General features: G+C 42.3%; 2 protein-coding genes across 4 annotated transcripts; one reads left to right on the top strand and one right to left on the bottom strand.

The window, feature by feature from the left end:
- Nucleotides 1–2,088: 2,088 nt before the first annotated feature.
- On the bottom strand, nt 2,089–14,228 carry slc35h1 (solute carrier family 35 member H1). 2 transcript variants are annotated; one of them, XM_008288252.1, is made up of 10 exons: nt 14,146–14,228; nt 12,372–12,572; nt 12,043–12,193; nt 11,597–11,660; nt 10,837–10,909; nt 8,778–8,946; nt 7,952–8,035; nt 5,981–6,156; nt 4,210–4,339; nt 2,089–3,233 (listed from the first exon to the last, which is right to left on the bottom strand). In XM_008288252.1, the coding sequence occupies exons 2-10, from the start codon at nt 12,480–12,482 to the stop codon at nt 3,094–3,096; spliced, it is 1,098 nt and encodes a 365-aa protein (XP_008286474.1). In that variant the 5' UTR covers nt 12,483–12,572; nt 14,146–14,228; the 3' UTR covers nt 2,089–3,093. The 2 variants fall into 2 exon arrangements, with proteins under 2 accessions (XP_008286474.1, XP_008286475.1); XM_008288253.1 differs by having other exon boundaries at nt 12,372–12,639; nt 14,146–14,217.
- taf13 (TATA-box binding protein associated factor 13) lies at nt 14,216–15,019 on the top strand. 2 transcript variants are annotated; one of them, XM_008288256.1, is made up of 2 exons: nt 14,216–14,367; nt 14,473–15,019. In XM_008288256.1, exons 1-2 carry the CDS (start codon nt 14,216–14,218, stop codon nt 14,846–14,848), a joined length of 528 nt encoding a protein of 175 aa, XP_008286478.1. In that variant the 3' UTR covers nt 14,849–15,019. The 2 variants fall into 2 exon arrangements, with proteins under 2 accessions (XP_008286478.1, XP_008286477.1); XM_008288255.1 differs by having other exon boundaries at nt 14,470–15,019.
- Nucleotides 15,020–16,010: the final 991 nt, after the last annotated feature.

Genomic DNA, 16,010 nt, shown 5'->3' with positions numbered 1-16,010 from the left:
TCACATTCACACCTACGGACAATTTACAATCACCAATTAACCTCAGCATGTTTCTGGACTGTGGGAGGAAGCCGGAGAACCCGGAGAGAACCCACAGTGCATGGAGAGAACATGGAGAAAGATCCCGGGTGTCCTCACTGGGACGTGAACCGGCGACCTTCTCGCTGTGAGGCAACAGTGCTACCAACTGCACCACCTTGCAGCCCATACTAGTAATAATAATAATAATAATACCTATAATTAGAGAGCATCTTTCTAAAACAAAGTTTCAAAGTGCTGCTAAAAACAAACATTAAAATACAGGGAATAAAAGCGAATGGACTAAACACGTAGAATAAAAATGGGAAAATCAGAATGCAAAGGATAAACCCAAAGCAGGACGACATGGTGAAATATATTTGATCTCATATCTGCACTTGATTATTATTCTATAGGAGGGAAAGAGTGCTCTGACTCAGTTGTATTTCTTTAAACCAACCATAATTGGATCAGGCGGAGTTAAACGAAGGCTGCAGTGTCGCCCTGAAACTGTGACGAGTGAAATTGTTTTAGTGGAACATTTGTTTGCAGAGTGCACTGTCATTAAATTACAAATAAAAGGTCTTGCTGCATGACCCCATTCCCAAACAGTAGTTTAAGAAGACTTCAGTGAAACAGGAGAAGTGGAAAAAAAAAAAAGTGAGAACGCTTTTAAAAAGAACAAGATGTTGATAGAATATTACAAGAGATGTTCTCTATGCAGAGGGCACCATGGAGGAGGAGGAGATCAGCGATGGAGAAGTAACAGACCTTCTTGCTGATGTGGATGAAGCTGCATTAATCAGCAGCCGCCTTCGGCCCTCCACCATGAACCGTCCCAGCAGCTCGACTGAGAGACGACGCAGCGCCAGGATCCGGAGCAGAGCCGGCAGGAGTCCGAGTGGTCGCCCCCAAATCTGAGTGCCATGAGTTGATTTAACGAGCTGTTCGTGTGACGATTTCACACCAACAGCTCGTTTAAAAACAAATAAACTAAACAACTTTGAGCAGCCAGCAGAGGGGTTTTTATAGCAGCAGACCGCACTCTGTTGTCCAGTTTTAAATACACGCTGCAAGTGATGAAGCCGTGTTACCGAGTTCCTTCTCATCCACATTTCAGCAAGTCGTAGCAACCACGAGCTCCATCTGTCCACAGCTTATCACAACATGCTGCCATCCTTACAAATGACTGGTGAACATCTAGTTTCTAAAGTCGCACCTTATTGGAATTTAAATGTAGAATATTTTTTATATATTTGAGAGGCAAATGGTTTGAATTTACTTCTGTAAACTTGTTTTTTGTTCTTAGCAGTTTGCTGCAGCTTCCTGCCACATTAACAGGCTTTTGTGAGAAGACACATTCGTCGTCTGTTGGGTGAACCTGTGTTTAAATTAAAAAAGCTCTGTCACTCTTTGTATTTCTTGTTTTCATTTGAACATAATGAACCATGATTTCAAAGCTAAAGCAGTGCCCGACCGTGACTGCTGTGTACCTTTACATCCCGACCTCTCCCGTGTCATTCAGAAGCATTTGCCATTTGCACTGCTGTAAAGACAGAACTTGAGACAGAAGGCAGTTTCAGTTCTGATGTCTCTGAGTCTGGGGTGCTGCTGCCGCTGCAGTCGAAGACTGAATAAAGTCGATTCTACTGAACTTCACGGCACAGTCTCAGACCAACGTGTTCATTTATGAATGCACACTGGGTATAAATGTCAGGACTTTGCAGGAGAAGCATCCACGTTTCAGGTTCCAGCCATAAGTACTTGATTGGCCGCAGATTCGATTAGAACCAGACTTGAGAAGACCTGCAGCGGTAAATTAAATAAATAAAATGAAGCAAATAAACTCAATCACTGCTCGGATAGTTTAAGTTAACGTGTTGTCTGAACTCAAGGCTCTAAGTAATCAGTTGAATGACTGCAGAGGAAATAAAAACTAAGCTGATAAGAAGGAGGACGTTTGAAAGTGTGTTTCTACAAAACTCTGCAGAATGAATGTGGAGCCGATCAGACGTCTCCATGACGGAGACAGAGAAGAATCCAAAGTAATTAAAAATGAAAAATCTGACATTATTTCTCCTTTTTGTTTGTCACTTTATTTCTCAGTGCAACAACGCTGCATTTTACAGAAAAAACATGACAGAAAAAAAACATTTACACCTTTTTTTAATAAATGGCTTTAAACTCAAGTAATCCGGCTACATCGCCACTGACTCGGTCTGAATGGATTCTGAGAATAGCTCTTTGAAGAGGTGTTCCTGATTGCGGTTAATAAGGCACATTAAGGTCCCGTCGCGTCTCTTCAAACGTCTCCCACAGACGGACGGCCTGACGAGAAACGCTTCAACCCTGCAGCTCGTTACGTGCAATCAAGGAATGTTTCAGTTATGCTAACGTCTGAAGCAAATTTGATTAAAAACGTTGTGTGATGTCACAGCATTAGGATGCACGTTAGAAAATCAGCTTCATCAAACCTGACATCAGTCTCAACTAGTCGCCTAATTAGTAACGACACAAGATTACTGAACCTTAAGGCTTTAGGAAACTGTGAGGACAATTCTCGTTTTTTTTCTACCATTTTTAGACCAAACAATTAATCGATTAAGCGAGGAAGGAACCTGCAGAGTTACAGCAGCTCTACAGCCGTCACTGATCAGTCTATTATTTCTGCTTTACACAAGATAACACTATTGGGAATGGTGCTACGTTCTGAGGAGCCTGGCGTCAGGTCACCACAGTTTTCTGCTAACACTAAACATTCGCAGCCCCTCGATTAATCCCCTACAACACTGTTCAGATCCCGACTCTGCAGAACCAGAGTGACAGACAAGTTGGCCCCCAGTGTGGAAGAATCCCTTTAAAGCTCTCCGCTTCTGTCTCCACGCGTCACATTTTGTCGACACTTGCAGGTGTTTGCTACATCTTCGACCTCCCCGAAGGCAAAAACGTCATCATCCGTGTCACGTTCAAAACAAATACTGAGGACGTCCTCGTTTTGTGGCAGTGTTTGTGAACAGTTTTTAACACTCTTTGATTTCACAGGAATGAGTGGCACGAGGACGACGTCCCGCGACGTCAGTGCAGAGTGATTTCTTGTTCCTCGTCTTCGTCTTCCTCGGCGGCCGACTCCTTGCCTTTGTCTCCGTTCGGCCACAGGAGAGGCAGCTCCAGCTCTGGGCTCTTGCTGCTGAGTTGCCTTAAAGAAGGGCCTTTATCTGGTGGAAGACATCACAAAACCCACATTATCATCCGATCTGAGAGTGTTGAGGGGGGGTGTAGTTTAACTCTGATAGGTCTCCATGGTAACTGATGCTGCTGAGCTAACCCGACTCAGTCTCGGATTTAAATCGTGCAGATTCTCAGCGGAGGGAAAACGTTTCATCTGCAAACCTGCTGATCCAGACGTTACTAGAAGCACTGATCGAAGCCGTGCAGCTACACTGTCGCACGCTGTTTGCATTGGGTTGCCATGGAAACCACCAGCTGGTGATGCAGGAAAAAGCATAAATATGTTTTTATGTTTGCTCTGTTTGCTCTGCTGGTGCTGCAGCTGATTAAAATATTGATTCTTCTACCGGTATTTATGACAGAGATTATTCAATCAGTACCATTAATTTCATTAAAGTGATTTCCTGCATTATGGGGCAGCGTCAGACCTAAACACACTTCAATACAACGTCATGTTTACGTATATGAAGTGTAACAGCTCTAATGTGCAGCTGCATCGATCAGTAGAATAAATATATTAACACACAATTAACAGGTTTTTGTAATTGGCAGCAGCACCGTCACACCATCGGTCGACTTTGTGCAGAAGAAGATTAACATGAGGCGTGAAACATGAAGAAGAAAACCTGATTAACAAAAAAAAGAAGCTGATAAGCACCGTCGTGATCCCCGTTATTTCTGACTGCTTTGTCGAACCACTTTAAATCTTAGATCTTATCTGCAGCTCCGGGAGGTTCACTTAAACTTCACTTAAACTTTTCAAATGAAAAACATTTGCTTTGTTCTTTAATGGAGAAGGAGCTGGCGCATATATTTTTTAAACTACCAAGATGAGTTTGTTGTTGGACAGAACTATGCAGTTATTTTTTTTATGTCTTTAAAATATCTGGAGGTTTGTTTAAAAAAAAAAAAGTATTTGTTGAACTTTCTCACGTGCAGCAGTTCTGACAACCGATGACTTACTTTTGGAATAATACGTCTTGAGTCCCACATGCAGCGAAATGCCGGACAGACACACGACGAAGCCCAGCCAGTTCACTGTGTTCATCTCGTCTCCCATCAGAGTGGCGGCCAGGAACAGAGTGCACACCTCCTGCAGGAAGACGACACCGTGAAAGGGATGAAGCAAAGCGTCATTTAGACAAAACTGGAGGCGATTCTGACGCTCTGAGCTGCTCCAGTTAAACTGCAGCTAACAAAGAATCTTCTACATTTTCAGATGTGAAACACAGACTGACGTTCCTCATGTACACAAAGCTTCGTGGCCTCTTTTGTGTGTGTTTTCCTTCCTGTCCATCTTCATTAGATTCTGTTTCTTTCAATTCAAAAACTAAATCTTCCTCACCTGGCAGCTCTGGACTCCTTAAATCAGAGCTGTGTGGATGATAATGGACACTAAGCTGTTAAAATCCATCCTCTATTTGTCTTAGAAACACTGCTGTTTACTCTGATATTGATGTTCATTAGCTTACATGAGCTGTGACATTAATCTCAGGTGTGAACAGACTTCAGCCACTTTATGTCACATATTTCATTTCTGGGATTTAACATTTAAAACTTTTCTTGTAACTATTACCCTTGACCCCCTTTTAGCCTTATTTGGTGTTTACTCAGGGAACCACAAAGTCTCCTCTGATGTCCGTCGCATGTTATCAGTCACTTCCCTCCTGGCCAGGCGTTCTGTTCTGCTCTGATGGAGGGGTGCTGCCCTCCTGACCTACAATCAGTGGCTACCAGATGTAATGTCCTGCCTGAGCCTGGGAAAGATCAGGTTCTCTGTTCAGAACCAAGTATGGGGAGCCTTTCTAATCCCCACTGATTCTGCTTACATCCATCCTTCATTTATTTACTGCAATTTCACTTTGAGACTAGGAAATGGGGAATAAAGATAAAGAAAGAGAGAAGAACTTGACATCCAGTCTTACAGCCTGGTATATTTCTTTGAGGACTTGTTACCAGTGACACGCTCTGATTATGTTGGGTTCTGTTGGGAATGTTTTGCAGATTTTTCTTGTGGGTTTTTTTTTGTCTGTTTTTGGTTGGTTTGTCTTTTTCATTTTTGAGGTTTTGGTTTGTCACTGTACAAATAATCTGCATAGAATTTGTGTTCACTACTATTTTTTACTTTATGCTGCTGCACAAAGGAAATCTTTACACTGTCAATAAAAAGATCATTGTTTAAAAAAAACTTCTCTTGGACAATGTTTGTGCAGCTGGTTGCTCCATCGAAGGCAAATATTTACAATCACTCCTCTGAATGTTAATTTAAGGGTTTTTTTTGCTCACTTTCTGTGTAAATCAAAGGACTCTTCCTCTTGAGCGTGTGGATGTTGGATTAAAGATGTCATGTCTTATTTACAGCTGGAGAAAATATGGTTTATTAAAGGTTTGACTGAACTCTTTGTGGCAAACATGGAAGCTGAAAGACTAAAACGACACACACAGTAGGCTCCCCTCCTCACGTCATGCAAGTTAATTATTTGTCATCATTTTTAACTTTCTACTTTCCATTTCCTGCCTTTTGGATCCCTTACGCTTGCCTGGCTTTCTCTGTTTGTTTCTTATGTTGATGGGTTTGTGGGATGTTTATTGATAGGTTTCCACTGAAATATTAATAAAAGCACCTCTAAAATGTGTCTGTTGGTTTGGTTGCATCTGAACAAGCACCTAAAGTCATCTTGTTTGGCTAACTCTGACAGACGAGTTCAAAACAACACTCAGAGTTCAAACGCACCTTAAAGATCCCTGATATGGACAAGGTGAGGCTGGAGGTCCTGGAGACGAGCAGGAACTCCGAGAAGCCCAAACCGAAGGCCAGCAGGCCGCCGATGCTCAGCGTGAAGAGCGAATACAGCAGAGGAGAGAGCTCCGTCACCCGGAACAACTTCTCCGAGCTGCTGAGGCTCAGCCCTGCAGGCAGACAAACAGGATTTATAAGGCTGGCAGCCGTGACGGGACTAAGTAACGCAATTAAGCAATTACAGCGGTTTCCGTGGTTTGCTTTAAGGGCTCATATTTTAAATCTAACAACCTGTAAAGCTCCTTAGAGGAAGCTGCAGTGGATCACGCTGCGTAGATTTGGAGAACAGAGCAACAGAGAAGTGAAGCAAAGTGAAGCAAAGTGAAGCAAAGTGAAGCAAAGTGAAGCTCTGACACGCTGATGACTGATTATGATTAAAATCCCCTCTGGGTGCTGCGACGACTCTGAACATCTCAATAAAACTTCCCCGACTCGAGAAACGCAGGTTTATTCCCACGGTCGGGGTGAGTTGTTTACATTGGCTCCTCATAATTACCAGAAATCAAATTAAGCACATTATTGGAAAACAAAGCAGCGAATGAAAGAATGTTCTAAATGGTTTGAAAAGCCAAGAGCAAACAGGATCTGACATCTGTGGCACAGAAATACTGAAACCAACTTCTGGAAAAAAGCACGAAACACTCGTCATGTGTACGATCCGTGTCCTGTACCTTCACGTGTCTCTTGTGCACAGTCAGCCCACTTTTCTATTTAACGCTGTGAGTCCTTAATGTGTCTTTGTTTACTCTTGTGAGCTGAATGTACTGTGTGTGAGAAGACTTCCACAGTGAAGCCTGAAGATGTGAGTGGGATGATATGAAGCTGCATGAGTGGAAAAAGTGTTTTTTCTTTTATAGATGGCACCGTGAACGCTGACACTTTGGTGCCACCAACAGTTGACTACTTGCCCAATGTAGTGAGTAAAAGCAGACGTTCGACTCGGCACAGAGGTTACAAATGGAGATCAGAGTTTATCTGACAGCTGATACGTGTAGCATCAACCTCTATGGACAAGAAAAAAAGACTCTTTCTTGATGTTCAGGGCAAAACTGCAGGACTACAGGCATGAAAAGACGCCTGAGGAGGAAGACTGGGTACGCTGTCTTTGGTCAAATGATGTTCAGGCCAGAAACTACAAATAAGCTCATAATGGGAAAATCAAATTTAAAAAAAAAAGTCTCATTGATCAAGTATTTGCTGCTGAATTTTGCTGATAATAAAACAATATTTGCAGGTAAAGCAGGTGTGGGTAATGTGCTGGTCAAGTCAATTAAAGCTTTATTCATGTATGTGCCTCAAAATAAAAAGCCGTGGGCCTGCCCCGTACAGAGGCTGGACCTGTACGCAACCCAGTTTAACTGGCCAGTTACTGTGACGTCTATAGGCTAACCACTGTTCACGTGGAAGTTCACTGAAATGTAAACAGAACCTGCTTGGATCCATTACAAAGTGTGTGTGTGTGTGTGTGTGTGTGTGTTGTCCTGAAGGCGTGTATCTAAAGTAACAGAACAGAGGAGTTTCCACCGTCTCCCAGTACGTGAACCAGTTCTCACCGGTCATGTTACCTTCAAGGACGTGAAATGTGCTCAGCAGAAAAAAGCAAAACAGGATCATAGGTTCAGTGGAGAAGTACAGATTCAGAATTAATGATAGTCCGAAACATAGCTAATTATAACAGCTTCTACAAACACATGACAGAACAAAGGGAATCAGATAAGACGAGTGCTATCGTTATTAAAGTTGGAATAACGGCAATAACGTTGATTCTAAAATGAAATTTTGGAGAGAAAAATACCCGTCTGCTCTGAAACACTAGTGGGAGAGAACTCCAGGGAGTGGCTGAAGACGGCGTGACGTGATTTAGAGTATGTCTAACATCTGGGCTGAGCTTAAGACAACACTGACCTTCGTTATACAGGAAGAGGGGAAAGAGGCTGAGGAACATGAGAGGCTGTAGGTGGTACATGGCGTCTATTGGGTTCTGCAGGCCTGAAAGAAAGCAGCACACGGAGAAGGTTTGACGAGGAGGAAGATCAGTTCAAATGTGGCAAAACATGAGGACAAACTCAGAGGTTGTTCTGTAACTCACATCTTATGTTCGATACACTGTTTGGATTGAGGTGAGATGAACCCTCTGAACCCTAAAGCTCATCTCAGCTTTGACTTTTTAAAAATCAGTAAAATTACATCATTCATCAGAGTCCAACACTGAAAAAAAACATTAAAAATCATCACATTTTAAACTCTCCGGCAGAAAAATGAACCAAATCTACTCTCAAAATCTGATATTTCATCAAATTCACTTTATTCTATGCGTCTTTTTTAAAATTTTATTTTATTTTTACCAAATTAGGGCCTGACCGATATGGATTTTTTGAGGCCGAAGCCAATTCCGATATTTGGCAATAAAATAAAAATAAAATTCTGAAGAAAAAATAAAATTATTCTATTTTATCTTTTAGTTTATTTCTTTTTCCTGTACATAAAGCTGACTCGTGTGCCTGTGCTGTAAATAATAAAACTCTATTTTCTAAAAATGAACCATTTGCACTAAACAAAATCTGTAAAAGTAAAAAAAAGAAAAAAAAAACAGACTCCTTGGCAGAATCCTTCAAATGTGTTTTCCTCCCTTTACATCACTTGTTTTTTTTCTCTTTGTTTCTTTGGATCTGAAGGTGGATTTCTGTGTTTGCGTGGCCAGAACAGCCTGAGCAGCCGTGACCGGACTCACCCAGCTCTGCTTTCTGCATGAGGACCTGAGTGAGCGTCCAGCGGATGCCGCCGATGAAGGAGGCCAGCAGCACCATGATGAAGCCCTCCAGGTTGAACTGGGTCGACTTGAACGTGACCATGAACAGACCGCTGGAGATCAGCAGCACCACCACGATCAGGAACGGGTTCTGGGCCGAGAGAGAGGGAGAAACGACGGGAGGAAACAGTGCAAGACGGGATTAGAAATCCATCCATCCATTATCTATACACCACTTAATCCTCACTAGGGTCATGGGGGGCTGGAGTCTATCCCAGCTGACTCAGGGTGAAGGCAGGTTCACCTGGACAGGTAACCAGTCTATCACAGGGCTACACTTAGAGACAGACAACCAAGCACACTCACATTCACACCTACGGACAATTTACAATCACCAATTAACCTCAACATGTTTCTGGACTGTGGGAGGAAGCCGGAGAACCCGGAGAGAACCCACGCTGCACGGGGAGAACATGGAGACACACAGAAAGATCCCGGGTGTCCTCACCGGGACGCGAACCAGCGACCTTCTTGCTGTGAGGCAACAATGCTACCACTGCGCCACCTTGCATACAGTATATATAAGCTTGTTTACTGCACTGTCCATTATTTCGTATTGTGTGATTTGCACTGTTTTCACTGCACATTATTTTTTTTAGATACAAATCAGGTTCAGAACCAAAGACTTAATAAGTGCCTGATGCTGATTCTTCTGTTCTCTTTTGTGTTTACGTACATTTTTAGCTTATTATAGGTCCAGACTGTACATTTTTAGCAGATTACATGTTTAGCTTAAATATTTTTTAGTATGTATATTTTTTAACTGTGTGTTTTTTAAAATGAGGGTTTGAGAGAAACGCCGTTTCAGTTCTCTGTACGTGTACACGTGTAGCAGAACTGACAATAAAGTGACTCTGACTTTGACGAACTCTGTCAGATAATAATAACCCTTCACATATGAGCTACATGCACGTGAAGACACTGAGAATCCACTCATGCTGAGTCTGTTCAGAAAATATTTACATGCACAGAAGAAGTGATGGAGGCGTTCGACTTTGTTGGCAGCAGAGTTTGGAGCTAAACGCTAACATGCCAGCGTGCAGGTTACTCAGGAGGTATAATGTCAGCTTTGATAACCGCTGCCTTTGTTTCCTTTTCCTGTTTGGTCTGTTTTTGACATTTTGCATGAGGAAGGTTTGGTGTGTTGTCCTTTTTCTGCCTGCAGCCGCTGAAAGAAAGAGGTCGACACCGGCTGTGAAACGCACTCCACTGATTTAAAGAAAAGATGAAATCGATGTTTATCGACTGCTGGGTGCCAGAGAACGGGTCCATAATGATCAGCTTTAAAAAGTCAATGTGGCTGTAATCCACACGGCTGGAGATCGTTTCTGAAAGTGTTCCTGGAGCTCATCAGATTGGTTGAGTCAGAGACGGAGAGCACTCAGTTACCTGATGACTGTAAATCTAATTTCACTGCTGCTGTTACAGCAAACTCACCCCATTAGACAGAGTTCTGCTTCTGCTGCCACACATTTACTGAACTTGAATACGGTTTTAAAAAAATTATAAAATGACCATGTGTAGAAAGATCTTTGATGGTGTCATTATTTGGAGTTTTGTTTTGTTTTTTAGTTTGTTTGTATTTTTTACAGTCATCATGTAAGTTTTTTTTCTGTGATTTTGCTCAATTTAACTATACAGAAAATCTGTAAAATAACATTTTAATTATTAATAATTGTTTTATTTAGTCTGCAACATACGTCATTTTTTAAAACATATTTGTAAAATAATGGTCATTTTTGCTGATTTAAATCTACAACTACAGCCACCACACTTTTTTTTACTTATGTTTTTAAGTTGATGGACTTTTTTGTTTAGTGTGACAGAACAACCCAGAACACATGAACGTGTCCTGGATGAGAATCACACTGAACCCTGTCTGTGTGTCGTACAGTGAAGACAGAGTTCACCGTTAAAACCCTTCAGCTCAGGAACTCACGACTTGCACAAACGCTGGAGTTTGAACTGAAGGACAACTCACCGGCTCCTCCAGTTTAAAGATGAGAGAGAAGAAGAGGATGAAGAGCACGGCCGAGGACTTGGTCATGGTGTACCTGGAACCAGAGCCACAGGTGAGGATTTAACACAATGACTGCTGAAACACAAACCTACTGGAGTCATGTGTCCTAATTAAAAGGCTGTAAATTAACATGATGATCTGATCGTGAGTGGACAGCTCGAAGTAAAGCCTCTACAGGTGTTGGTCCGTCTGTAAACGTGACGACATTCTGTCAAATGAATGTGTGAGACGGTGATGCATCTGAGTCTGGTGGAGATTTATGTATAAAAAGAAGAAGAACTGATCATATGCAGTCGTCTGCAAATGTATGTTGAATGTATTCATACCCTCCTCTTCAACAGAAATATGACAAAAACAAAACAAAACAAAAAAAATATATATTTATTTTTTTCCCCCTAATTTGTCTGGGACAGTTTTTTTTTTTAAATAATTATTTTCAACCACAATTCAAAACTAATGTCCTATTTCACTAAATTATAATTTAACAAATTTTTATTTATTATTACTTTTTTCAGTTTCTAGTTATTTGAGTGACTGTTGTGAGTTTTGCCTTTTCTTTACTGGAAGGGTCTGAATACGTGAGGACGACTGTACCAGTAAACACTACAAGGCCATTCGACGTGGACCGGGACACATTTTCGTCCAGAAAGCTAAAAGAACGAGGCCGTACGAAGCTCAGACCTTCTCCGAATGTCGCCCTAGATGCACGCTGTGAACTCACAAGCTGATGGTGATGAAGAGGAAGCTCCAGTTGGAAAGTCCGATATCCAGCGCTGTTGCAAGAGCTGTGAGTCAGACACACAGAAGGAAGGAAGGACTTTTTAAGGAGGACACCAGTTTGTAAAAGGTCACAAATAACGGAGAAACTGTGACAAACACTCATTTTACACTGTGTATCTGTCACTGATTAAAAACAGAACTGCAACCCTGAGATTCTGCAGAATAAAAAACGCTGCCTTTAACAAAGAAGCAAATATTATTCAAGCAAATCTGCTGGTTTATGGCGGTTAATTGATGAATCAGCCTTTTTAAAAAACATCAGCTGTCCCCTTCAGCTGTGATGTAATTTTCTTTTTATCTACACGGACTTCAGTCGAAGCGTTCGTCAGTGAATTGGTGATAAGAGTCGGCTGAGGGTCGACTTTTCTGATTCTGGGTGAAGCTCACCGGTCGGAGCCACTTTACGGAGGTAATCCCTCCAGCTCAGGACGATGCGGGGTTTCCCTGCCCAGCACTGCATGGCCCGCCGCGTCAGAGCCGACAGGCAGAAGTTGATGGTGAGGTGAACCAGCGTCATGAAGAGCGGGTAGTGGAAGCCCTGAGAGACAGAGAGGAGCACATCGGGTCATCCACGAAGTCCATGTAGTTGAATCACCTGCAGCCTGAGACACTGAAGGAGGAACGTCTGACCTCCAAGAAACAAACGTTCCTTCATCTAAGCACCGACCAGACAATAACAGCAGAACCTGGCAGTGTTTCATGATCTCCTCACTCACCTTCATCAGCCATTTGTTATAGAACGTGATGCCTATGGAGAAGACATAGAAGAGGAGAACCAATCCAACCGTGCGAATCCCCCGGCAAAGGAACTGGACCGGCACCGCCATGCAGGACCTCCAGGATGAGCTGTCCGGCCCGGACAGCTACTGTAGAGAGTCCATCTCCAAACAGAACCTCCTCCTAGCACCCATGGCGGACTGCTTTCAGAGAGGCAGGAACAGAGTCAGAGCTGGGATGCATTTGAGTTCAGCAAACAGGAAAAATCTAGAAAAACAGTGAACATGTGGCAGCAAAGGAGCCAAAAATATGTCAAAAAATGGTCTAAATAAATTGCAAAACAGGAAAAATAATGACAAATATTTGTAAAATAGAGATTTAAATTGCAGGTTTAGATGCAACACAACAGGTTAATTACATGGTCACACATTGCAAAAGAACATACAACAAAATACAGACAATATTTTAAGTCGTGGCCATTTTCCCCCAACATGTAAATTAATATTTTTTTCTGTTCCTTTTTTCAGCAATTTAACAAACAGTGAAACCTGGTAAAGCAACAGTAAAATACGCGCACAGTGACATTTCTCCATTTTTCTGCACATATTTCTTTTGCTTTTAAAGCGACATTATAATGTTTTTTTCATTTAAAAAATAATAAAAAACAAATAAAGAAAATAAAATACATTAAAAATTAAAAATAATAAAAAATAAATTATTATTATTTATATTATTTTATTTATTTGTCTTGGTATTTCAACTTTTATTAGCCTTTTCTTTTATGGATTCATTTTTGATTAATATTGCCACATTATTTATTTTTTATTTTATTTATTCTTCTTTTATTTCCACTATTCTTTTATTGATTTATTTGTGTAATTTGCAACTCTCACAACTCCATAGAATATTGTTGTCAGTGTTGAAACTGAATCAATCTGCTCTGAGGTCAACAACAGTGTTAAGCACAAGTTATCAGCCAGCAGTGAACCAACTGTGGAAGTTGATCTAAACCACAGAAACAACAGAAACCCTGACAGGACAACTGTTGATGAGCCTCAGCTGATAAACTCACCGACAGCTGTGAGCAGCTCCAGCAGTTTCCTGAAGCTAACTAGCCTTACATCCCATTAGTTCACATTAGCCTGCTGTGTTTCAGAGTGCTAATCTTAACTAATTAGCTAGAATTTACTCACTCCTTCTCGACTTTGAGTGAAGCTTTCAACGTCCCTCACCAACCTGTGACCGGTGACAGAGCAGCGCCCCGGAGACGTGTCGTTTTCACGTCAACACCCACGTACCGAACTCCATTGATCAATCGCTCTATTGACGCTGTCAGCGTTTAGTTAAAACCTACACTCCACATTTATTATTACTTAAGACACGATTTAAAGTGCAATTTATTACTCTCTAATTCGGCGTCACCACTATGTCATAAAAGTACGTAAGTGTGATTTGATAAGTGTTTGACTTTTCTGATCGCTTCAGTCTGCTAGCTACCACCTCCGGGAAGCGTTTACGGAAACAACACGCACAAAGCGCAACACAATCCACCGACAATGCGGTGTAGATGAGTTTAAACGCACATGGATGAAGCTGATTTACAAAAACAGCTCGCCGGGTTGAGGTGAGCCCACAGAATCGCATATGCAGCCTGTTGGTGATCCCCACGGACGAGATTGCGTTAAATACGCATCTTTTTGAATTAAGTTCGGCACACCGGTGCGACATCCGCAAATCAAACGGCAGATAAAATATTGTTGAAAACACACTCACCGTTAATTGTGGACACTCTGTGGCAGACTAACATGAGTAAACTTCGAGCTGTGTGCGGTGTAACGGGGATATGACCACCAGGGGCGCTGTGGTTTCACCCGCTAACCGTCTACGAAGCGCTACTTCCGCAGTCAACGAGAGGAGAGCGGAAGTTGAGCCGCCAATCAAATCAAACGAAGAAGAAGACAAACTAACAACAAACAAATCCAGCCTCCGTGACAGGTACAGAGGTTTACTCGAATTTTAATTAAACTACATACTACACAGAGTTAATTTAATGTTATAAAATATATACTAGTGCCCAGTTTAACCGGCGTTTTCCAGCAGAATGGCGGACGAAGAAGACGAACCCGGCTTCGACGAGGAGCTGGACGACGGAACCAGCGGGGTGGACGTGGGCCACGGCAGGAGGAAGAGGCTCTTCTCCAAGGAGCTCCGGTGCATGATGTATGGCTTCGGAGACGACCAGAACCCGTACACGGAGTCCGTGGACATCCTGGAGGACCTGGTGATCGAGTTCATCACGGAGATGACCCACAAAGCCATGTCCATCGGACGCCAGGGCCGCGTCCAGGTGGAGGACATCGTGTTTCTGATCCGTAAGGACCCCCGGAAGTTCGCCCGAGTCAAAGACCTGCTGACCATGAACGAGGAGCTGAAGAGAGCCAGGAAAGCCTTCGACGAAGCTAACTATGGCTCCTAACGGCTCATTGAGACACTTTTTGGGGGTTAATTTGGAGGTTTGTGTCGTTTTAATTTGTTATTCACGCTTGGATTGTGGTCCAAACTGCGTTTCTGTGGCATAGAGATGACAGGATGTTGGATATAAAGCTAATGACATGTTGAATAAAGCAGCTTTCACATTGTTTTCATACTCTCAGTCAGTCCGGTTACTTTGAGCAGCAGAAGACACTGTTTGTTTCACCTCATTAGATGTTATTCAAAGTGCTTTACAGACAAAAAGTGAAAAATTAAAACGTGTAAAGGAGAAAATAGTGAATACAACAGATTAAGTCATTCAGAAAGTTGAACCAAAGTGCTTTAGAGTGATAAGCGGCGACCCATAAGATGTAAATGCAGTGACTAGCAGACAATGTGGAATTAAAAATGCATGAAAATAAAAGATGCCACACGATAAAAGATGAAGTCAGGGTGTCGAGTTCTGCTTGGACTCGTCAGCAGCTCCACTGACTGACCTGCAGATCTGTCTGTTAGACTTCATAGACAAGAATTAGATTAATTAAATTCACCTCAGTACAGTATAGAGTAGAATTACTCTTTTGTCATTGCGCATATCTGTACAGTGAAATAAATACACACCCATACAAACATACGACAAAAACATAGCATCTAAAGCAGGGGTGTCGAACTGCGGTCCTCGAGGGCCGCAATCCTGCATGTTTTAGATGTTTCACTCTTCCAACACACCTGATTCAAATGATCAGCTCATCATCAAGCTCTGCAGAAGTCTGATAACGATCCTGATCATTTGAATCAGGTGTGTTGGAAGAGAGAAGCATCTAAAACATGCAGGATTGCGGCCCTCGAGGACCGGATGTCGACACCCCTGATCTAGGGCGAGTGGCATCCTGGTAATGTGGGCAATTTTAAAATATAAATATTGCACATAACATCCCTGAAGTCCCTGCAGATTGTTTGCATTAATAGAAACAGTCCTTTGAAGTGAAGTGTTTATCAGAGCTCAGCTCAGCGGTGACTCCTGGGCTCTGTAGCTCCGACCACACGGCAGAAGAGTGAAGAGGAGAAGACGGAGGTGAGTGTCATCCTTCAGAATCCTGTTGCTTCTGCAGCTGAAGACGTTCTCCAATGTTGACTGGGTGAGTGGAGTCTGTATTCTGTATTTA

This window comes from Stegastes partitus, unplaced genomic scaffold (assembly GCF_000690725.1).
Source record: "Stegastes partitus isolate 25-593 unplaced genomic scaffold, Stegastes_partitus-1.0.2 Scaffold549, whole genome shotgun sequence".
In the NCBI taxonomy this organism is placed as follows: Eukaryota; Metazoa; Chordata; class Actinopteri; family Pomacentridae; genus Stegastes; species Stegastes partitus.
Note: the sequence above shows the minus strand (reverse complement) of the source record. Positions and strands in the feature narration are given on the sequence as shown.